This window comes from Manis pentadactyla, chromosome 3 (assembly GCF_030020395.1).
Source record: "Manis pentadactyla isolate mManPen7 chromosome 3, mManPen7.hap1, whole genome shotgun sequence".
Classification (NCBI taxonomy): domain Eukaryota; kingdom Metazoa; phylum Chordata; class Mammalia; order Pholidota; family Manidae; genus Manis; species Manis pentadactyla.
In genome coordinates this window covers 213,661,600-213,684,974 of record NC_080021.1, presented here as the reverse complement: position 1 = coordinate 213,684,974, position 23,375 = coordinate 213,661,600, and the positions used below count along the sequence as shown (strand labels likewise).

The window sequence follows — 23,375 nt, the reverse complement described above, 5'->3', positions numbered from 1 at the left end:
CACTCAATAAATAGCTATTGAATAAACATACATATTCATAGAAAGAACAAGATGGAATTTTCTCAGCACTTTTGGTCTTAACCATCCTTGGTTTAAGGACTACTTTGGAGAGAAGCTGAAACAATGGGTGGCAGTTTTATTTGTTTTAAAATAAGTACTTCAACGGTAGGTCTTGACAAACTTCTGACGCTCCTCAGATCAATGAGGAAGAGCCCAGTTTCTTTGGATCTCGGTGACTGCAGCCGGCTCCGCTGGGGGAGGGGGTGGCCACCAGCTGCAGTAAAAGCCTCGGGAGCTCCTGTCTCAGCAACACCCGTTCCTTCGGACGGGGCTGCCCACGCGCAGTGGAGTCACAGATAATCACAGAACCCAGCTGGTCTCAGTTTCAGAAGTGAGCCATGGACTGAGATGTGTCCCAGACACTGTCCTGTAAGTTCCTGGACCCGCTGAGAGGACAACCACCTCAGAATGAGTGAGCTCTGGGCACGTGGCCCTCAGTGAGCTTCCTTTGGAAAATATACAAACTGAGTTACCGCAAAAGATGTTTGGAGACTAATGTCTGAATAGCAGAAGTATCCTGAAATCCCTGGCCAAATTCTGGGCACTCCTAGGGTCCCTGTGAGGCCATGGAAGTTCATTTACCCAAAACTGCAGCAACCGCCACCAAGCACTGTCACTGAAAAGGCAGAGGTGGGGTGAGAACCGAGGTGGCCCCGGCCGACCTCCGCCGCAGGCCTCCGGAAGAGCAGTGAAGCCATCTCACTGAGGGGGCAAAGCCCTCGGGGCCACACAGTGTGGATCATCACTGCTGTAGTCTAGCAAGCATACATCTCTTTCTGCCAATACAACCAACTTCAAAGAAAAATCACTCCAGGAACTCCACACAAATGATCTCAGCAATCCTCACAACTTGAATGAAGCAAATACCATCTCCCTTCTACAAACTAGGGAACCTGACGACTTGGGAGAAGGCTCGCCCAAATCACACCATGAGGGAGGCAGGGGGAAAGTGGCCTCGCATCCAGGCATCCTGACCCCCCAGCTCTGGGCTTTGGTTTTTATATCACATTTTTTCTCAAACTTGCAAAACCAAAATGGGTCTCCTCACACTGCAGACTGGAGGTTGTGCCCACTTGGGGTGCAGATGGGGATGAGGGGAGGGGAGAATGTGACTCCGTGGCCAGGTGACAGGGAGGTCTGTGACATGTGCACACCTGTGTCCTCAGGCCCATGGAGAGACTGCCTGCAGGCCCTGGAGGATGGCCACGACACCAGCTCCATCTACCTGGTGAAGCCAGAGAACACCAACCGCCTCATGCAGGTGTGGTGTGACCAGAGACATGACCCTGGGGGCTGGACAGTCATCCAGAGGCGGCTGGATGGCTCTGTCAACTTCTTCAGGAACTGGGAGACATACAAGGTGAGACTACAGGGCCTGCTATGCGGCCCACCCCAGACAGTAAATAGCCACGCACAGGACAGGCGTGTGTGACCTGTCAGGGCCTGTGTGGCCCCAGACAGCAAACACCAGAGGTGAGAAGGACACCAACAGGGCCAATTTTGCACACCTACCAGGGATGGTGAGGGCGAGTGGGTCCTTCCCTGCCTGCCACTGGCAACCACTGCAGGACACCAGTTAGGAGCCCAGACGCAGAATCCCATGCACGGGACGGGCGGCCTCTCAGCCCAGCCCAGGCGGAGGAGCATCTTACTAGCAGCTGGGCTTCCCTGGGGAAGACCTGTTTCCACAGCCCAGAAGGGGCAAGCCCCAGGGCCTGCCGCAGGGAACTGCGGGAATACTAGGGTGCTAGTCCCAGCGCTCCTCCGGGCGGCTCCTCCCCTGGGCTCCCAATTCCCAGGTAGCGGAATGCTCAGCCTTGTGGTAAGACAGGCTGCTTGGGCTCGGCTGCACATTCGCCTCCCTCCTCTAAACAAAGAAGTGGGACCAGGTTACAGATGAAAAGAAGAAACAGCTTGCGCAGCAGGAGGCGGCCGAGCAGAGCCTGGAGCCTAGGCCTGATTCCAAAGCCTGCACTACCTGGGCCGGGACGCCTGCACGGGGCTCTGCTGTGGCCCCTTCCTGTCCTGCTTGCCTTCCTGCCTGGGTCTCTGCTTTCTTCTCCTTCTTCTCTACCTCCTGCTGCGGAAGTCCCCACAGACGTACCCCTGACCCCCTCCTCCTCTCCATGTTCTCTCTCAGAGGCAGTAGAGCACGGTGGGGAGGCCTAGGTTCTTGGTTCAATTCCGAGCTCGCCCTGAGGCGCTCTGTGACCCTGGGCCTCAGTCCACCCATTCTAGGGAGGACATAATAGCACCTAGGTCGCAGAGTTGGCACAAGGATTAATAAAATGACCCCTGTAAAGTTCTGATAACAGCACTGGCACACCACAGGTGCTCGCTAAATACTAGCTATTATTATCATTATAGAATCCGTCAATTTTGAAGACCACAAATGACTATCACTTGACTGATGACACCCAAAACTACATGTATAAACATTACAAAACCACTGGGATTTAGACCCCGAAGAGAGCTGGGTGGGCGTGGCATACATTTGTCGCAGCTCCTACACGCCTGGTATGTCAGAGTTTCCACAGAACCCTGACACTCAGCCCGCCCGCGGGGAAGGAAACTGACGCCCAGGGGAGGTAAAGGATCTGTGCAAGGGACTCCTGTTGTCTGCCTGCTGCATGCTAGGCTCTCAATGTACCGTAGCCCATGTGCCCAAAGGGAACTCTGGGGAAAGTAACCTGGCATCACCGTGTTCACCCAGTGCCCAGCACACAGCAGGCACTCTCCCAGGGGTCCTGATCACTGATGCGCGACTGAGGCTCAGGCAGGCAGAGAGACTCATCAAGTCGCAGCCAAGCTGGGGACTGGGCATTTGAACCCAGCCCTGCCTTATGCTCTGCCCGTTTCCAGGCCCTTCTGTCCGGGGCTGAGCATCCCACAGCTGGGCCTGCCGGCTGGGGGCCCTGCCTCTCCCTCACTGACGCTCTCCCATGTTTCCCCCAGCAAGGGTTCGGGAACATCGATGGCGAGTACTGGCTGGGTCTGGAGAACATTCACTGGCTGACGAACCAAGGCAACTACAAGCTGCTGGTGACCATGGAGGACTGGTCTGGCCGCAAGGTCTTTGCAGAATATGCCAGCTTCCGCCTGGAACCCGAGAGCGAGTATTATAAACTGCGGCTGGGGCGCTACCATGGCAACGCTGGCGACTCCTTCACCTGGCACAACGGCAAGCAGTTCACCACCCTGGACAGAGACCATGATGTCTACACAGGTAGGACCCGTGGTCAAAACCAGGTGCAAGGCAGGGAAAGGTCAACCAAAGCCAGAATCTCTGACTCCAGGGCCTGGGAAGGGGAAGATCCCAGGGGCCAGCAGCCTGGCCCTGCTCCTGCCCCATCAAGGTCCATTCCCTGGCCTACAGCCTACAGATCCCCTTGGCAAAGCTGGGTCAGAGTGACATTTAAAAAAGGTTAAGGTAAAGAGGGGTACAAATTACACATTCAAGGGTCAGTCTGGGCCAAGCCAGGTGTTGTGCTGGGCTGTGTGCTTACATCTCTCTGAGAAGGAAACTGAAGCTGTCAGGGCCGCACATCCTCATGGGCTCTGGGCCACACACCTGGTTACCAGTGCTGGCCCACCTCCTACCAGTGTGTGCTTGGGCATGCTACTCAACTCCTCTGGGCCTCATTGCACTTCTGGAAATAAGGACAATACCTGCCTTGCAGGGTGGTGAGAAGGTCACAGAGAATGTACTTGAAGTGCTTTGTCTGGGACTTGGCAAACAGGGTTCAATTCAAGTGGGCTCTCTTTGTGGTTACTGTAATTAGCACGTACTGTTAATACAGTGCTGTAAGGGAGCTATTAAAAGGAAACCAGGTAGGAGAGATGAAGTGATTTGTCCAAGATCACATGTCTCGAATCCATATCGTTGCTAAGAAGTGTTTGCTAAATGAGAAACACAGGAGAAAAAGAAAACTACAAATTTTAAGATACAGTCCAGCTCTGAGTCCAGATATCAAAATGCCCAAGGGTACCACCTCTCAAGGCCCCACACCCGGTTTCCTGACGTGAGGGCCTCTGGGCCCTAGCTGGTAGCCAAGTCCTCAAGGCCTCGCTCCTCCCTGAGGGGCCAACCCCACCTCCAGGCCAAGGCTGCCCCAGCTCTCCATTCAGTCCTGGCCTGAAGGACACCCCCTCCCCTTGAGCACTGTCCCAGGAATCACCTGCACTTCAGGCAAGCCCCGCTGCCCCCAGATGGAGGAAGGAGGTCACCACTCCAGGTTGCCATGGCAGCCAAACTCCTGCCGACTGTTCTCCCGACACGGGGGACATGCAGACACCCTTACCCATGCACTAGCACTGAAGCGGCCCCTGGAGAGGCAGTGTGTCTCCTGAGGCCTTCAGGAGCAGGGCGGAAAGAGGACCCTCAGAGCTGGTCAGTCTCTGGGGACAGGGTGTGGTACAGCATTTCTTGAAGGCCATCACGCGGAACAGGGCAAGAACTGTTCTATGACCCTGCCATCAGGCCTGTCCTGCAGCAGCCGGTGGACAGCATGGAAGTGAGTGCTTTGTCCCTGGAGGTGTGCAGGGCAACCTTAGAAGCGGCCTCCATTGGCAAATGGGAGGCCGGCTGTGGGATGCCAAAACCCGCTCTGCTCTCCAAGTCCAACACCGCCACTCGGTCCCGGTGGCCCCGAGGAGTCCGAGGAACCCCCTGGAGAACCCGGGGAGCCTCGCCCGACTGTCCCCACAGCTTTCTGCCCCAGCGGGCATGCTTCCTCCTCACCTCACCCCAAGGCCCTGACTGGATCAAGGCGGCTGGCTCCACAGAACGTCCCAAAACACAGACTTGACCGGGCAGCCCTTCCCTGAACGTGCTCACTGTCCTAGGCCTGCTCAGGAGACTGGGGACCCCCTCTTTTAACTAAGAGTGGGGCAAGCAGCCACTGGCTTCTCTTTCTCCTCCGCCCTGCGCGCCCGCTAGTACCTTGCCCACACTTTTACTCTTGTTTGAACTGCTTGTCCTTGGCAGCAAAATCCAGCATGATATGATAGCGCCAAAAGTTCTATGAAAATATCTGTCTTTTATAAAAATCATAACAAAAACATTTGGCTGGAATACCGGGTGGGGAGGAACAGAGAGGCATTTCACCCTAACCACTTCCTCTGTCATTCTGTAAAGACTGCATCCGACAGCTCAACTCTAAACAAAATTCCCAAGAACCCTACTGCCTCTACCCCGTCCACCTCAGGTCATATCCATTTCTCTTAAACCTGCAGTGGGGGGCCCTCCTAGCCTCCTCTGCACCAAGCCTGGGCCCCCACTCAGTTCCCACAGCAGGCAGTCCTGTGCAGAGGCATCAGGTTCAGCCTCACTTCCCAAGAATTCGAGCATTTGGAGGCTAGCTCAGTGAGGTTAAGTCATCTGCGCCAAACCACACAGCTCCTTAGTGAGGAAGCCGAGCCTCAACAGCAGCCCAAGCCCAGTCCTCCTCTCAAGCGTTCTTGCTCCAAGTGCCCCAGAAAGGGTCTGCTGAGGTCCCCAAGCAAACAGTGGGTTTGGGTAGTAACATCGCTTCCCCGAGACCTTCTCACTCCCTTCTTTCCGGCAGGAAACTGTGCCCACTACCAGAAGGGAGGCTGGTGGTACAATGCCTGCGCCCACTCCAACCTCAATGGGGTCTGGTACCGCGGGGGCCACTACCGAAGCCGCTACCAGGATGGAGTCTACTGGGCTGAGTTCCGCGGCGGCTCCTACTCTCTCAAGAAAGTGGTGATGATGATCCGGCCCAACCCCAACACCTTCCACTAAGCCAGCTCCCCTCCTGACCTCTTGTGGCCGTCACCAGGAGCCTGCCCTGGCCATGCTGGTCCAGCACAAGAGCATCTCATCACCAGCTCACCTTGGGGCCAGGAGGCTGGGGACGCTGGGTTCTGTCTCCCCAAGTCATTGTGGCAGATGATGGAACCGAATCAACACAGTATTCTCTGTCCCTACTACTTTTCTTCACACCAGACAGCCCCTCATGTTTCCAGACAGGACAGGAATGCAGATCAGTCTTTCTTTAAATAAATTAAAGCCCTACAAGATAAACACAACTGCAAAATATCTTCATAATACACATATGTACAGGCGACCTTGTGCATTTATGTGTATACCACATATATGCATTTAGATATATAACATATGCAGTGTATCTGGATACATGTATGGGTTTGCCTTATATACCTAAATACACATATATTCAGTTCTCAGATGTTGAAGTTGTTATCAACAGTTTTGCTCTTAGGAGAAAAATGAAATATGAAAATATGTTGTTCATATTGTGTTACTTGAGTCTAGGAGCAGATCACAGACTGTGTAGCTCCAGTTCAAAGAATAATTCCTGGCATCCGTGTGCGTGGATTCTTCTAGGAATGTCTACAATGCTATTCTCCCACAGAGGGGTTCCCTTCCTCACTAAGAACCCCTTTGGGCACCTAATCAAATTTCAAAATCCCCCTCCCTCTCCATTTCCACACTTCTCCCCATTCTCAGGACTCCTCTCCGTCCATCCATCATCCATCCATCCAACCACCCACTTCTTCATTCACTCACCACCACTCGTTACATGTCGTCAGTGTGCCAGCCCCTGCCCACTCGTGGCTCCGGGCACCTTTTCTGCTCCTCTCTGCTCCCTGCTGACCTGCTCTTTATCTCTTCTGTTGCTCCATCTCTTCTTTCCAGGCAAGAGTCCTCAGCCTCTGAATAGGAAACAGTCTGGGCTCCAGGTTTCTGGTCAGGAAAGGGCAGGCCAGGCCCAAAAGCAAACTACTGGCCACATAGATAATGTATTTGCAGTTTTGTATTTTCCATTCACACGTTAGCCTACATGTCATTTTAACCTTCACAGAAATAATAACCTTCTTTGCCCAGAAGATACTCAATTGAAGAGAAGTCATCACCCAATCGTTGGGGCCCCCATATGGCTACAGACCAAAGGTCCCATGCTCTCAGGCCGACTAGAGTCCACATCTCGTCCCCAAACTACACGTCCCCAGAGAAAAAGTGCCGCATGAACGAGAACTGGCTGCTCCTCATCAGTCACTGAATAACCAGGAGCCGCGGGACCTCTCGGTTGGTGCGTCGCCATGTGGTGGCCTTCTGAGTCCTGCTGGCCACGAAGGGTCAGACTCAGTATGACCAGGACTATTGCCACGAAGGGCGCAAGAGATGCGTGGGGGAGGTGAGATCCTCCCCGGTGGGCACGTGCGTCGGGGCGTGCGAGATGTTGGCACGTTGGGTACTGTCCATGTCTGGGTGTGTGCCTATTACCTCAGCATTCTCACAAAGTGTACCATGTAGCATGTTTTATGTATATAAAAGGGAGGGTTTTTTTTAATATATTCCCAGATTATCCTTGTAATGACACAAATCTGCAATAAAAGCCGTCAGTGCTGGGTGGATGCATCTACACTGTGCATCATTGTTTTAAAATGCCTTCCTGGGACCTCCTGTATCAGGGCCTCCTCAGGTGACACCAGGAAGAGACTCAGCACCGGGGACACACCCCAGAATCACTGAAGTCACACTCTCCCTGTGTTTGGTTTCCACCTGAGCCCTCAGGAGGCCCAGGACAGAACCTCAGGCCAGGACAGTTCTCTGGGGCTCTGCCTCCTTGCTTCCAACCACATCCTGAGCATCCCCGCTGCGCCTCCCGGAGCACCTCCCAGGCGGTGCAGGCAACACCGGAAACACCTTCCCCAGATCTGGTACCATGTCACCGAACGGCGTCCACTTGTTCGGTCGGTTCAAAACCAAGGACTGCCCTCCCCCTGGCCAAAGTCAACCATTCCTCCACCATCTTCTCCCAGAGAAGAAAAGCAAGCCCTCTTCTCTGCCTTAGCATCTCCTCTCCACTCGGCTCCTGCAGCAGGCTCCCCACCAGCAGCGCTGAGCCTCTGTCCCCCTCATTCCAGTCCAACTTCCGCACTGCTGCCAGGACTGCCTGCCTGGCAAATAAATCTGCAGGTTGGGAGGGTATCTCTAGGCATGACAGGAAACCCCAAAGCCATGAAAGGAAAGACTAAGGGATATGACTAAATAAAATCCCAAATTTCCTGTCCTCTGAAAAACAAAACAAAACAGAACATGACTGTGATTGAAGGCAAATATCAAATGCTTTCCTGGGACCTCCTATATCAGAGCCTCTTCAGGTGAAACCAAGGGTAAAATACAGGATTAATACTCATGCTCTACCATGAACTCTCTCAAAGAAAGAAGATACAAACACTGTAGCTTGGTAAAGTATACAGACACATTAGAGACTCACAAATGGCCAGTAAACAAGGTGCCAACTTCATTAATAACCAGAGAGGAGCATTAAATCAAGCACATCACATGGTGCTACCACACTGTTAAAGATGAAGAAACGTCAAGCTCCACATTAACAAGAGAATGGAGAAATATGGACTCTATGTACTATGGGTGGAAGTATAAATTGATTCCATATATTTGAAGAGCAGTTTGGCAATGTATGTATCAAAATTTTAAATGCCCTTATGCCTCTGGGTCAAGCAGTCCCTCTTCTTAATGACCAAGCAGTATTGCCATCAGAGAGCTTTTACAGGCAATTGCAGTTGAGGGGAGACTGATGCTTCCTGACGCCTACTGTGTGCTCAGCACCGAACTTACATTTTCTTATGTAGCCCTCACAGCAACCCTGTGAGGACAGATGGTTTCCACTTTCTAGGAGAGGGAAAACTGAGGCTCACAGGCAGATGGCTGATAAAAATGCCCGAGCCACAGTTAATGCAGGAAGTGCTGGGATTCAGATGCTAAATAAGAGTTCTCAACTCCCCCAGATCCCTAATCAGCTGTTGAAGCCATCAGCTGTCAGATGCTCCTTGGTGAGAATATCTCAACCTTGGCCCAGACCACAGCCACGCCTCCCTGCATACCTGCAGTGGAGTGTGTGGACTTAAGGGTCAACAGGGAGAGGAAAACAGGTCCAACCTTACCAGTTATGGATCCTGGGTTGAAACACCAAAACAGAGCACTCTAGAAAGCCATGTTGGACAAGGTGAAAAAACTCTTTTTCCACAATAGCTGGGATCCAAACAAAAGCAGGCCATGGCACTATTTCTCCCAACCCCTGCCCCAATACCCAAACCCGAGTCTTGGACACACCACACCCTGGCTGTAGGTAAGGAGTGGAAGGAATAAGCCCAACAGAGATGTGGAACCCGCTCTCCTTGGACTAAAATGGTGGTGGGGGTGGGGGGACTCGAAACTGCCCTAGCCAAACCCCCACATCCCAGCCTGAGCTGAAGCCTTGGTCACTGGGGGGAGCCCACCTGCTGGGCTCATGGGCAGACATGGCAGGAAGACGGTGATGGTCTCTAAGGAAGTGACACTGTATAGGACCCCCTGCCCCAAATCTTGCCAATTTGAGCAAGACTGAAAGAGAAACCTTCAAACTACTGAAAATAATGGTAAGTCGTCCTCAGATGCTCATAATCCACAGATGCTCTTTGGGAGCTCAAGGGGTTCTCCCTTCCTCCCAAGACCAGCTCATGTTTGTTACACAGTCTTGTAAAGACTCTTGCTTATGCTAGAGAAAGCCAGACCACTGGATTAAACAAAAAAGGGGACATTTTAACAAAATGTTAAACATGCACCCTTTCTGCCTTGGTTTTTTGAGATTCCAAAGCCTAAGAACAAGATAATAGCTGCCAAGTGTCTCACATTCTAGAGCAAGTGTGAGGCCATCCCTGTGAAGGGGGGTGACCCCAAACCAGCCTGGCAGAGGAGTGTAGAAAAAATACCCTGGGGTGGGGAGGGTGAGTTGTCCCTGTGCTATGTTCCCCACCACCACAAGGAGGGTGGGTGCACCCTTCACCCTAAGCTAAGTGAGAGGGACCACGAGGGACATTCTGACAGCTCGCTGCAAGGGCGAGAGTGAGCACCACTATGTGACTCATGCCTCGGGTCTGCAGGCCCGGAGCAGAGCAGGGAGAAACAGGACTGCGCCAGAGCAAAGGGCGCGCCCACGGCGCAGGCAGGGAGGCTTCCTAGGAAGCAGAGGGCAGCCTGGATGGCAGGGTTGGGGTGCTGCAGGAGGCCCGGGGGCCAAGGACCGAGCCCTAAGTGGTCAGGTGCAGGAGGAGCAGTGCCCCAGCGGGGCAGCCGAGTCAGGGGTGCCAGGCAGGGACATTGGGACGCAGCGGCAGCGGAGGGGAAAGAGCAGCCTGGGCTCGGGCGTGAGCTCTGCATTCCGACTGCCACATGACAGGGACCCCCTTTCCCCCTCCCTCTCCCGTTCCAGCCCCAAGGGTCGTACACTCAGTGGGCCGGTGGGGCGGCAGGAGGGCCGCGGGATCTGTGTGGACACTGCGTGTGCCCTCCCAGCAGGCTCCAGTCTGGTCAGGATTTAGGAGTGGAATGGTTAGACTGGGCTGGGCTTCCCCATGCCTGACAGAAGAGAGACGAAGGGGCCTGCTAAGTTTTCAACGTCGATTAGGAAAAGAACCGGTCGCAGAGAGGCTGGAAAGGATGCTGGGGAAAAAGCAAAGTTGGTTTTTTCTTACACCTGATCGAGTCCAGCTCCTGTAATAAGCTGGAGCTGGTTACATAAGGACACGAGGAATCTCCCGGAGGCCATGAGCAGGGACGCAGCTGGGCCTCGCCAGGGCCAGGAGTCAGACACCGTCTGGAAGGGCTTCAAGAGCCAAGGCAGCAGCTCTTCACTCCTTTCCCTTCGCCCTGCTCGCAGGCTGTCTTTCTGTCTCTCACTGCGCTTCCATCTGCTTTCCCCAGCACGGAGTTCCTGAGTTCACGTGTCCTCCCGGTAGGAGTGCAGCAAAGACTGCGAGCACCTCCCTATTCCGACGCACTAACTCGGCACCAGGGGTTCGGACTGGCCCGCTGGGTGGGGCGTCTGCCTCAGTCTATCAGCTCGGGCCTCAGAGCAGAGCTGGGCAGGAGGAGGACTGCCCTGGAGTTCAGCACGGTGGCAGCGGCGCCGGGCAACCTCCCGGGAGTCAGGGGCTGGGTCTACATTCAAAAGGTGTCCAGACTGTATATACTCTAGCTGTTGTTGGTCCCCTTCCCCTCCGGGGACCGTATTTTGCCAGCAAGTTGGATTTCATCCCATTACTCGGTAGATCATGCCCCGTTCCCCAGCTGGCCCCTGCTGACCCCTGCCCTACCCCAAAAGCACACCCAACCCTCCCAGCCCAGAGGGATCACTGGCATACCTGGCTGTGCCCAGATGGGGCTCCTCCTGCCCTTCCTGGGTACACTGAGTTTCTCAATAGGCTCTGTGGCTACAGGAGGCAACAAGGTCCCCGCTGCTGGGGTCTTCCCAGCAGGGCTTTGCTCTGGGGACACTCACGCACCTACCATCCGTGGGGTGCTCTCCACGGGCCAGGCGCCAGGCACGTCTCTCTAAGCCTCACAACGGTTCTGTGAGGTGGGTCCTGTAACTGCCCTCTCGTTGACACAACGGGAATTGAGGCTCACGAAGCCGGGCCCCGGGCCCCGTGCTCCTGCCACGGCAGCACCGGATCGCTGTCCCCAGGGGTGAAATGAAATAGCAAAGGCTCTTCTCTTACATCATCGCTCCCGGTACAGCTGGAAACACAGTGGCACAGGGCCTCCTGCCCACCGCAGCGGGTACGTGACAAAGCTGGCCGGCCTGCCCATCCAGAGCTTTTTGCACAATTTATCTCAGAGCAGTGGGCACAGAATGATAGGCGATAGTAGGGGACTAGGTAATAGCTTCTCAGGACTGAAGCAGCCAGGCCCTGCCTTTCTCCCTTCTTGTGGGAAAAGCAAGCCATGTGTCCTGTGTCCTATAACCTGTAGGTTGCAGAGCTCAGCCCTGCCCGTTGGCACTCATACTGTCCCACTTGTGCTGCTCTGGCTGTCACCTTGTGCACCACTTCTACCTGGCCCAAGCCCTGGTCCTTGTTGTCTGTAACTGGGCCCCTGCTGAGATGGCTCATCTCCCATCTCCGTGCCTTCTCACTTGGTCTCTCTCAGATCAGACCTGAGCCAGCCCTAGTCTGGGATTCTGCCACTTGTGGACAAAATGACTTGGTACCAACCATCACCACGACTTCAGGTATCCCAGTCTCTCCTGACCGGGGGTTACCCTGGGCCAGCTCAGCCCACACATGGGACCCCAGACACAGATAATCCCTTCCATCTGTGCAGCCTTCCCGAAGCCCTTGCACAGGCAGCCCCTCCCAGGCGGGCAGCCCCCTGGCTGTGCGCCACCTGCTCATGGACGGTCATGATGAATCCTGCCCCATGGGCTAGTCAGAGGGTGCTCCCGCCCCCTTTTCTTCAGCACATGCACCCTCCTGAAGCTGAGGGACGTCTCATGGTAGAAGAGGAGAGTTCCTTGGACAAGAGTGGACAAGCCACATTTGCCCTGACCCTGAGCAGAGCAGGAAGTGCCCAGAGCCTAGAAGAGTAGCTAAAGTAGAGGGAATGGAATTAGAATTCCCTTCTGGAGCCACGTGTTTACAGAGGCCAACACTCCAGTCATCTCGAAGAGGAGAAAGAATGAGAAGCACAAAGCCTCCTTGGAGCCCAGAATGCTGACCTAGCCCCAGGCAAACGTGCCCGGGCACGGCTTTCTGTCAGCCTCCTCTCCACAGGAAACGGCAGGCAGGCGGCCTTTCCTCCCTGATCAGGGTATCATAGGGCTGTGCTGGGGACGCAGGAAGAGGGGTTCAGCACAGATGTTCAGGATGCAGAGGCAGAAGCAGAGGGTGGCTGAGCTGTTGGGTGGGAGGCCTGGAGGCGCAGCTGCTTTCCACCTGCTGGGGTGGGAGGCCCAGAACCCGAAGAGCCCGGGGAGCATGTGTTTGATAGGAAAGCAGCTCCTCTGCCAAGAGCCCAAAGAATTGGTGGGTAAAGGAATGTGTACTGAAACAAGATGCCATTGTTCACCTGTTTTTATCATAAATTTTAAATGGTCGGTAACATCTAGTGTTGGTGAGAGTGGTGGAGACAGAGGCACGCTCCTGCGTGCTGATGGCATCACCAGCCTCTTCAGGGCGTCCGCAGCAGCTGCAGAGACAAAGCCGCACATGGACTTTGTCCCCACAATTCCGCCTCCAGCGCTCAATGTTTAGAAATACTCTGACAGGTGAGTAAAGATACACGTATAAAGAGGTTCTGCACTGTGCTGTCAATGGGTGAAAGTAGAAACAGCCCAAATGTTTATGAGTTGGGGCATGGCTAAACACGTCAGCGCACCCCCGGGCGTGGGTCCCTGGGTGCCATGGAGCCACTGGTAAGAATGAAGGAGTTCTGTATTTGCTGCCACTGAACATCTAGGACAGTTTAAATGGAACAAAATGTATGGTGCAAAACGATATGTACAAAATGTACTCTCTTTGGTTAAAAAGCACAATATTATTCACACACACCCCCACATGCACAGGTATTCATATATGTAGATTAAATTATCTGGCAAGATAAACATCAACTGTTAACAGTGGTTGCCTCTGGGGCGCAGGAGAGGAAGAAGAGGATGTTCACATTTTACTTCACAAACTTCTTTGTATGTGAATGAGTTTTACAATAAACAGGGTTGCAACTTTTGTAATTTAGTTAAGTTTTTTAAAGAAGGATTGGATGCTAAATGCACTCCTGAGCACAGCCTTTGTGGGTGGCCACATGGAACGGATGTCTTCTCGTCTCCCCGGAGCGGCCGCCCCTGCACTCTGAGCGTCTGGACACGGCGCACTCTCAAGCCCACCTACACCGTCTCGGGGAGCTGCAGCCTTCCTGAGGGTGACTTTCTAGGCCCTTCTCAGGGAACTTTCTTCCTTACAGAACTGCAAGAATTCATCACCTCTCAAAGTGGCAGCCACCCGCTCTGTCCCATAGGATTTCCTTCCCTCAAAATTAGCTTCTAAGAAGGACCCGGCACTTTCTGCTGCCCTAGAACTCAACAGTACAATCTTTTTGCGTGTAGAGTTTTACAGCTGATTTTGTCCCATTACAGATGGGGAAACAAAGTAATAAATGTGGGGTGGTGATAAAGGCTATGCCAGTTATACATTGCTGTGTGACAAATTACCCCAAACTCAGCAGCTTACAGCAGTGAACCCCTATTACCTCAGTTTTTGTGGGTTAGGAATTTCACTGTATCTTAGCTGGGTGCCTGTTGCTCACGGTGTCTCAAGGAATGCCATCCAGCTCATGGCTGGGGCTGAGTGTCACCTGACGGCTGAACTGAGGTGGAATCTGCCGCCAAACTCACCCCCATGGTTACGGACTAGCCTCCGTCCCTCACCGCATGGATCTCCCCCTAGGCCTGCCCCCCACAGTCCACCCCCGAGGCTGTGTGTTCCGAAGAGAGTAGGAGAGAGCGAGCACCTGATGTAGAAGGCGGCCTTCTTATAATCGAATCTCAGAAATGATTTCCCATTATTTCTGTCATATTCTGTTTGTTGGAAACAAGTCAGTATGTTCTGCTCATGCCAAAGAGGAAGTGATCACATGAGGACACAAATACCAGGGGCAGGGACCACGGGGGGCCATCTTACAGGTTCCTACCACTCCGGATCTTCAGATTCTCAGGGCCATTATCATAACTCCCCCTCCCCAAGACAGCGCAAGGCGACACCCCACTGGCCCAGGTCAGTCCTGAAGAGGGAGAACCTCACTGGGCCTTCCTCCACCCCCAGCCTATTTCTCCTTTAGGGTCAGCTGACCTGGAGGGGGTCTCATTCTCCCATCTCAAGCCCCCGTTCTACACAGGGTGGGTCCCAGAGACAGTCCTCTTCTCAGCCCACTCTCCTGGTGCCCCCAGAGGGAGCACATGGCAAACGGAGGCGTGGCTGGGCACTGGGGTCAGACCTGGGCTCAAGCACTGGCCTCACTACTAGTAAGTGGCAGGAGTAAGTGGTGAAGCCTTTCGTGTGAGTCTTGTTTAGCTTCTGCAGCTGTGAGATAAGTTTAAAATAGTGCCTCCCTCACAGGAAGGAGTGTTGGGAGGATTAAATGAGATCATGCATGTGAAGTTGCGCAGCACAGTGCCTGTCACGTGGTAAGTGAATAAACTTACTGTTGTTAGCTTTTAATTAGAAGTCCAAAGCCAGAAGGTCAAGGAGGCACTGTCATCCTGACGAGTGCGGATTCCTGCCGTGAAAACATATTTTCTCTTGCACAAAATGGGCTTAAGCTCCTACCTCCTTTTGGGGGGTCAGACAAAACTTCTTGATCCAGAGAAAAGGCAGCTACAAGTCTTTCCTATGCCCCAGAAGGGACAAAAGTGACAAGGTGCCCAGCTCCAGGCAGCAAAACATGCAGGAAGCAACCCTCTCCCCACCTGTTTTCTCCCTCCCCTGCTGTCTTTCTCCATGGAGACAGAAACACCACATGGAGGATGGACGCCTAAGTCAAGGCTGGGTGGAGCGCCCGCCAGAACGTGAGGTCTTGAGTTAAATTTGGTATCTGCCTGGCATATGACTCTGGGTAAGTCATAAGTCAACCTGGGGGTTTTTCATTCACAAAATGGGGATTTTAATAACATCTACCAGCTTTTGTGAAAATTGAGCAAGACTGTGACGTCCCAGAGAAATGTGAATTTTAAGGAAACAAATCCTGACAGTGCAAAAGTAAAAGCAAAATTCTCTTCTGGAGGAAGAGCTTTAAGAGACTAAGCAGCTGACCACTCTACAAAATAACGGAAAAGGCTTCCTTCATTTGGGTGGGACTGTGTCTTTGCAATCACTCTTGTTGATCGAGAAGACGTTTAAGATGGGTCAGAGGGCAGTTTTTCTCTGCTTGCTGGTCCCAGAGAGGGTGATGTCTGAATTTGGAGAAGGGGAAACTTGATCAAAGGCTCTCCTGGACTAGGGGAGGGAGGGCCACAGGCCAGCCCCTGCAGCATGGGGCCATGGGGCAAAGAGGAAGAAGGGTGTGGCCCGCAGGCTCCCGGAGCAGGCGTTCCAGAATGCAGGCTGCAGGTTTTCTCTGTGGCACTGACATTCCCTTATTCAAGCTAAGGACAGAGGAGCTTGGCCCCACACAGGTCCCGCTGGAGAGATGGGTTAGGAAAGGCAGGAGAAGACTGGAAGGTGGGATCAGAGGTTTGGGGCCAGGCAGCGGCTGTAGCACCATGCAACCGGGCTGGAGCTGTGGAACAAATGAGTATTCCTTGGGGATTCTTGGAAACACATGGGGTGGGGAACTGAAAAATAAAGGCTGGATTTCCTGCATGTGGAATGGAATGTTTTCCGATGGGCATTAAAGGACAGGCTTGCCTTTAATGCTGGTGAACTTGGAACAGCTGGATAACACTGTGGCCGCCGTGACTTGAGCGCCATTGGAGTGGGTCCTGGGCAGCAGAAGGGCTGCTGGTGGCCACCAGCTCGACCCCTCCCGCCTCCTGGAGGGAGATCAAGACGGCCTCTGTGCTACCCCTTGCATTTTGGCTTTAAGGGGCCCATAGCTCAAATGTGCACACCGATTCTCAAAGCCAAAGTACAGCGACATGTCGTGTGTCTCCACCAGGTGTAAGAGACCTGCTCATTGACAACTGTTTCCATGTTCCCAAAACTTTGCTCTAAAATGAACCATTTTTAAAGGGTTTCCCTTTGCCCTCTGGCAATTTCTGAAATACCATGCCACACTGCAGGCTTCTGCAGGGTCCTCTCCTGGTCTTCCCTCTTCTAGCCTGACCTCAAAGCCACTCACACGCTGTAGGCAAGGTGATGGGTATTACATGCAAATCCCATCTGGTCATGCCTGTGCTTAAAGCTCCCCATGGTTCCTTCTGCTCTTGGGGAGTGGGAGGCTGAGCCTCCCCACTGCCAGTGTCCAGGCTCCTGACCATCTCACCCTTCCCTGGCACTCGAGCTGCTTCCACGACACCCTCCCCCTCGTTCTCCACTTTCCAGCCAGTTTTTCCAACAAACATGTTTTTCGCTGCTTCGGGCTCTTGCACAAGCTGCTGTCTGTCTGGCATGCTCACCTCCCACCTCTTCGCCCAGCTTATTCATCCTTTAGGGCTTCCCTCCAGAAAACCCTCCCTGGTCCCCCGGACTGGGCTGCTCCTTTGCCCCTCCCCTCACAGTGCTCCCTCATTTTAAATGCTGGTCATCAGATCCGGCCTGTGAGCATCACCAGAGCGGAAATGGTGTCTGACTCATCCACCACCCAACAAACGTGCCTAGCCATCATGTGGCGGCCGGCAGCGAGAACACGCATCTTATAGAGGGCCTGAGGCACGCTGCCCTCAGGCTGGGAGCCACAGTTCTTGCTCACCTCGCTGTTCTGGGGGCTTCAGGCCATCCGTGCCAACACTTCTTCTTGACCAATGACCATTTCTTTTTGAAAGTCCTTTTAGATATCTAACAGTTTAGTTTTGTTTATTTTATACTCAGAAACAATTTGCCTTTATTTTAAACTTCAGAGTTCATGTTTGAAAATAAAGGCTTACTTTTTAAAAATGGAAAGGTTTACTTGTTTGAAGGAATAGCTTAGGTTCTAGAAATTTACTTCATATATCAGAGGTCTGGCTAAATTTACTGAGAATGTCTTATTCTCTTACTATTAAGAACTGTCAGAATGGCTAATTTTTGTCCCTTAAGAGATCACAGTTTTCTGCATTGCCTATAGCTACATTTAGAATCAGCTGTATACCTTTTAAAATCCATTACATTCCTAAATTTATTTAGCTATTTCCTGGGGGGAATTATAGGTAGTGAAAACCAAATACCCTCTAAGTCAATACAGCTATTGAGAAATAAATGGTACAGCCATTCTTCAAAGCTATTTGCCTACTCTTGTTATCATTTCAATCTGAACTCAGTATTTACAAGGACATCAGATAAAATTAAGCTGCAAATAACTGACTTATTTCCCACCACTATTTTTACACTTTGTAGTAGTTGGGAAGAAACTTTTTGAGACAAAAATAGTTTTATTGTTTAAATGTCATAAGTTTTAGTGTTTTTAAAATTATGTTCCACAAGAAACTCAGTGCACAAAGTGCAGCCAATGGGCTTTAAAATGTGCATTGACGGGAGCTGGGATACACACCCACCCAGGAACCACGGCTAGTATTGGAGGAGGAGACACCGTGAGCAGTCCTGAACGGTCCTGGGAAACCAGTTAGCACAGAACCGTCCACACAGGTTTAAAAGAATCGTTACAAAAATAAAACCCGTATTTGCTATTTGAGGCAGATAACTGCTGAAGCAGCATTCAAGGTCTTAAGCGGTGGAGCTAACAAAGCTGCTGGAAATCTCAGGCACTGATCTAAAGTCCCTGCCAGAGAATAACTTCCTCCCCCTCAGGGAAAGACTTGCAGTGAGGATTTTGCCAGAGGAAAAAGAAATGGTTTCAGACATTTTTTTTCTATATTGTACTTCCCAGGAATTATGTAACTATTCCTCTTTTGATAAACAAATCCATCCCTGGGACAGGTTGGTTTCCTAGGAGGAATCCAGTACTGAAACCACAGCCTGGATTTGGGCAGGTTCTGTCCATGGCAAATGGACAGGCAGGCACGTCCCCGCTGAGCCTCAGAATGGGATTAGGGCTTCATTCTCTACAACGGCACTAGGGCGCCCCCCCACAGTGAACCCCCCCACACCATCCTGAGAACAGAAAGCACATTGGAAGCACTTCCTGTTCTTTCCCTCTGGCTTGTATGTATGTCAGGAGGGGTTCTGATGCAAGTAGGAGAAATGCAGCCCAACTAGCTCAAGGGGAGAGGGAATTACTGTGAGGCTGAAGGGCCAGGTGCTAGCAGGTAAGTCAGGCTTACCAAAGGCAGAAGCAGGAGGGCCGTGCAGAAGAGGCCTGCCCAGAGCCTCTCTGGCACATAATCCCAGGAAGAGGCAGCAGCTGAGAGGAGGTGATCAAGCAAATCTAGAGATGGGCTGTGTCTCCAGAAATTCAGGGCTGGCACCAGCTTTGTGTCCACTGCAAGTATGGACTTGTCCTGAGGCCTGCCAAGAGCCATCATGGTGACACACAGGGGCCTCTGGCCAGTGGCCTGAGGAGGTGACTCATCCAAAGAGGAGGCATCTGGCATACATACACTTGGCCTGATGACAAGGGACACAGCTCAGAAAGGAGAGATGGTATTAGTCCAGTTTGCCCTGGGTTGAGACCCACTGACCAATGCCCTTGAAGCCCAAAACAGCACAGCTTTGTGGTCCAAGATCAGAGACTATTGCGAGAATGAGGCAAGACAATTCATCCCACTTCATACAGTGCTTGATGGAGGCCACCCACAAGTCATAAACAGCAAAGGACACACAGGGGGCACTTGCAAGGGATTATTAGGAAAATAATGACTTGGAGAGTGGAGGTGGGGAACCAGGAGAGGGCGCCAGACCATCTGGGAGAGTCCTGGCTCTGCCACTCTCTAGCCATGTGACCCTAGGCAACCTCTCGGTCCTTGCCTATTCAGTGGGCTACTAGGAGCACTCAACTGAGATAATGATTAAAATGCCTAGCAAAGTGCCAGGCACACAGAAAGCAGACAGTAAGTGGCAGCTCTCAAGATCATCCTCGCATGAGAGACGAGGCCACGCTGAACAGTCCTGGAACACCTCTGCAGGCTGAGCCAGTGGGCTGCGCTAGGCTGCCCTCACCCAAAACCACGAGTCTCACCCCCCAACTGATGGGCTTCAGGTCAAGGGGGATGGGTTTGGGAGCTGTGCAGATCAACACGCTCTCCATCTCTAGATCTCAGAGAGTGACTGTCTAGTCCAGGTAGATAAAGACACTACAGTTTACAGCAAAAAGAGAACAAGGAAAGACTAAGAAAGCATAAAATAGAAAGCACAGAATGATACACAATTCAATAACATGAAATAAAACTAAACAAATGTGAAAGAGTTACACTCTTCTACTAAAAGGCAAGGTCTCGCATGCTGGGTCCAACTAAGTGCTGTTTTCAAGGATCACACCTAAAACAAAGCAAGTTAAAGTAAAACCCCAAATATATTCAAAGATTTATAAAATGAGTGCAAAGGAAAAATAAAGCTGATTTCACAGAATCAGTACCAGACAAAAAAAATAAAAACAACAAACAGAATCAAGATCATTTTGTATAGACACCACTTGACAACTGATAAAGCTTCAATATACTAAATAATGTAAGACAGAAGCTATTAGAAATGCCAGGGGATTCTGACATATATTTCTGTGCTTGACAGACCAAGTTGTCAAAAATCAATAATTTGAATATTATAATTATAAGGGTAATTTGAGAGATTATACCTTCTTTTCCAGCACCTATGAAACATCTTAAAAAACTGATCTTATATTAAGCCACAAGACAAATATTAAACATGTTTTAAAACTAAAAAGTGTATATGTCACATATTCTATACCAATGCAAGAAAATTATAAAGACTATGTTTTTAAAAACCAAAACCGCAGTTTTTAAAAACTATAGTGGTGTTATGCAGAATAGCCAAAAATGAAACAACACAAATGTACACCAAAAAATGAATGGATAAATCAAGTGTGGTGTATCCATACAATGGAATATTATTCGGCAAGAAGCAGGAATGAAGTACTGATTATGCTCCAACATGAATGAACTTTGAGAACACGATGCTAAGGGAAAGAAGCCAGCCACAGAAGACCACCTTCTGTATGATTTAATTTATATGAAATGTCTGGAAAAAGCAGGTCTCTGGAGACAGAAAGTACATTAGAGTTGGACCAGAGCTGAGGGCAGGGAGGTGGGAAGGAGGTGGCTACAAGGAAAAGAGAGTGACTACTAATGGGTACAGGTTTCTCTTTGGCATAAAAATGTTCTAAAGCTGTGCTGACAGTCACACAACTCTGTGAATATACTAAAAACCATTGAATTGTTCACTTTAAATGGATGATACATGACCTATATATCAATAAGGCCATTTGAAAAATAAAACCAGAAAACTCAAGCCCTTGAAAATGAAAAAAACACTACCATAAATAATACTTGGTTTAAAGAAAAATTGAAAAGATAATTAAAGAACATTTAAAGACTATCACTGAGAACACCAGACATCAAAACATGTGGGGTACAACAAAAGCAGCAATTAGAGGAAAATACACACCTGTTTTCCAAATCAGAGTGGAAATAATAATATACATACAAATGAGCTCATAATTCTACTGAAATAGTTAATAGAAATAACAAAACAACTTAAGGAAAGCAGGAGAAATGAATTATAAATACAAAAATGGAAATGCTGTATTTCATCAAACTTAGGATGTCATCTAGTGTAATCACACCATTATTTTATGTATCACTGAGAAAAACTGCTGCCGGTTTAACCGTGTCACAGTGCTTTGTTACCGTCAATTGAAAGGTGGAGCCCAATTTTCAGTGTTAAAATGTGGAAAGAAGAACCTCATCCTGAACTGATGGAAATGAAGTAAATTAGAAAGACAGTGTGACTGATAAAAACAAAGTCTAATTCTTTGGAAAGACCAACAGACATACCTCTGAAAAGCCAATTTAAAAAAGAGAAAACAAAAATGCAAACTGTTAGGATTACAAAGCCAATATAACCATACACACACAGGAAGTTAAGTGATATAAGAGAATATCATATAAAATTCTAGGGTCAAAAATAACTAATGAGGAAAAAAACTCCACACTAACAATTTTGAAAACTTGGATGAAATGGGCAATTCCCTACTAAAATTAAATTTTCTAAATTGGCTTTATAAAAATTAGGAAATCTAAATAAACAATGCTCATGGAAAGCATTTAAAATATCAAAATATACCTCCAAAAATTTGTGCAAGATTTCTAAAAATATTAGGGGTCACTTCTATAAAACCTTATTTTTCCTTGTTATTGATACTATTTTAGAGTATAAAAAGAATTTTTTTCATAAAATTAGCATAACTGTGAAACCCAAACTACAAGAAGTATTTTTCACCTATGAAATTGGCAAACAAAGAAAAGGGAAAGAAAGAAATTTACAAAGGACGAGAAAATACACAGTACAGTTGAGCCTCCAATAACATAGGGGTTAGGGGTGCAGAACCCCCCATACAGTAAAAAATGCCTGTATAACTTTTGGTTCCCCGAAAACTTAACTACTAATAACCTACTATTGACTGGGAAGCCTTATCAATAGCATAAACAATTAACACATATTTTGTATGTTATATATGTTATGTACTGTATTCTCATAACAAATTGAGGTAGAGAAAAGAAAATGATGTTCTTTCAAATTGCTGCAAAGCTCCAAAAAACTTTCTAGTGCATTTATTGAAAAAATTCTGCATATAAGTAGACCTGCATAGCCTAAAGTCATATTCAACTGTATTTGTACACGTGTATTTGTACACAGCTTCGATAGAGATCATTTTGAAAATATATATACAAAGGCATATAATTTTGCATAAGTTTTGACCCACAATCACACTTCTAGGATTTTATTGTTAGGTAATAATAGTAACTGTATGTAGAAGTTTTTGTAACAAGAATATTCACTGCAAAATTTGAATAGTAAAAATGCAGAAACAACTTAATATTAAATTAATTTCATATGCAAGCAAATGAACAAAAGGATATAAGGCAAAATAGTTATTATGTCTAGGTGGGATAACACATGATATTAATTTTCTTTCTTCCTAATTCCTTACAATGGACATTTGTTATTTTCTAATCAGAAAATTCAATAATCTTATTGATATAATTCTTATAATTAAATGTATTAATAATGCCCAGAGAACCAGAGCAGAGGCCTGAGTTCCCCCAGTGTGGGAGGATGTGAATGAACCAGCAAGAATCCTGGGACCCTTCCGGGAGGCAGGCCAGGGGCCTGGGGGCTCACAGGTCACTCGTACAGAAGCAGGGTGCCCTTGGTTTTCGAGGCCCTCATCCCGGTTCCCCCCTTGGGAAGCATCAACAGCCTGTTCCAACCCAAGGAGCCCACCAGTTAACCTCTTTATCCATGGCCCATGCTGCTTGCTGGAAATTTCCCAACTAGAAACTGTAAAAACATCTTATTTGGCACTGAGCAAGTTTCTTAAAAAATAATAAGCCAGTTCAGACTCCTACCTAGATAGGGGATACTGGGAACCATCTTCAGGCTTCGGATGTATTCCCGCGTCCGCTTGTAATTATCTTCTTTGGACATCAGGTAGTCCAGTTTCTCAAAGGTGGTCTTGTCTTTTCGATTCAAAAGCTGGAGTGAGAAGAAAATACAGAGTATGAGAGAGGAGAGAAGTAAACCAGAAGAAGCTAAAGAGGGGTAACTGTGGATGCACACTAAAGGGACACATCCAAAGTGGGGTGTCTGTGGAGAACCACGTCCTGGGCATAATGGAAGATTCTAAGAGGCAGTTTCATGCAGAGATGGAAAATTTCACAGCCTTG

At 49.8% G+C, this 23,375-nt stretch overlaps 2 protein-coding genes across 17 annotated transcripts in view; one reads left to right on the top strand and one right to left on the bottom strand.

Moving 5' to 3' along the window:
• Positions 1–7,469, top strand: part of ANGPTL2 (angiopoietin like 2) — a 34,461-nt gene extending 26,992 nt beyond the window's left edge. The window contains exons 3-5 of the mRNA XM_036913909.2: positions 1,227–1,420; positions 3,016–3,286; positions 5,628–7,469. Of these exons, the coding sequence (XP_036769804.1) occupies positions 1,227–1,420; positions 3,016–3,286; positions 5,628–5,827 (665 nt within the window). The 3' untranslated portion in view covers positions 5,828–7,469. The remainder of the gene's footprint in view (positions 1–1,226; positions 1,421–3,015; positions 3,287–5,627) is intronic.
• The window catches only part of RALGPS1 (Ral GEF with PH domain and SH3 binding motif 1), a 286,396-nt gene that overhangs the window by 120,124 nt on the left and 142,897 nt on the right, over positions 1–23,375 (bottom strand). For all 16 annotated transcript variants that reach the window (XM_057499045.1, XM_057499050.1, XM_057499046.1 and 13 more), the window contains one exon: positions 23,058–23,184. In XM_057499045.1, coding sequence (XP_057355028.1) covers positions 23,058–23,184 — 127 coding nt within the window. The remainder of the gene's footprint in view (positions 1–23,057; positions 23,185–23,375) is intronic.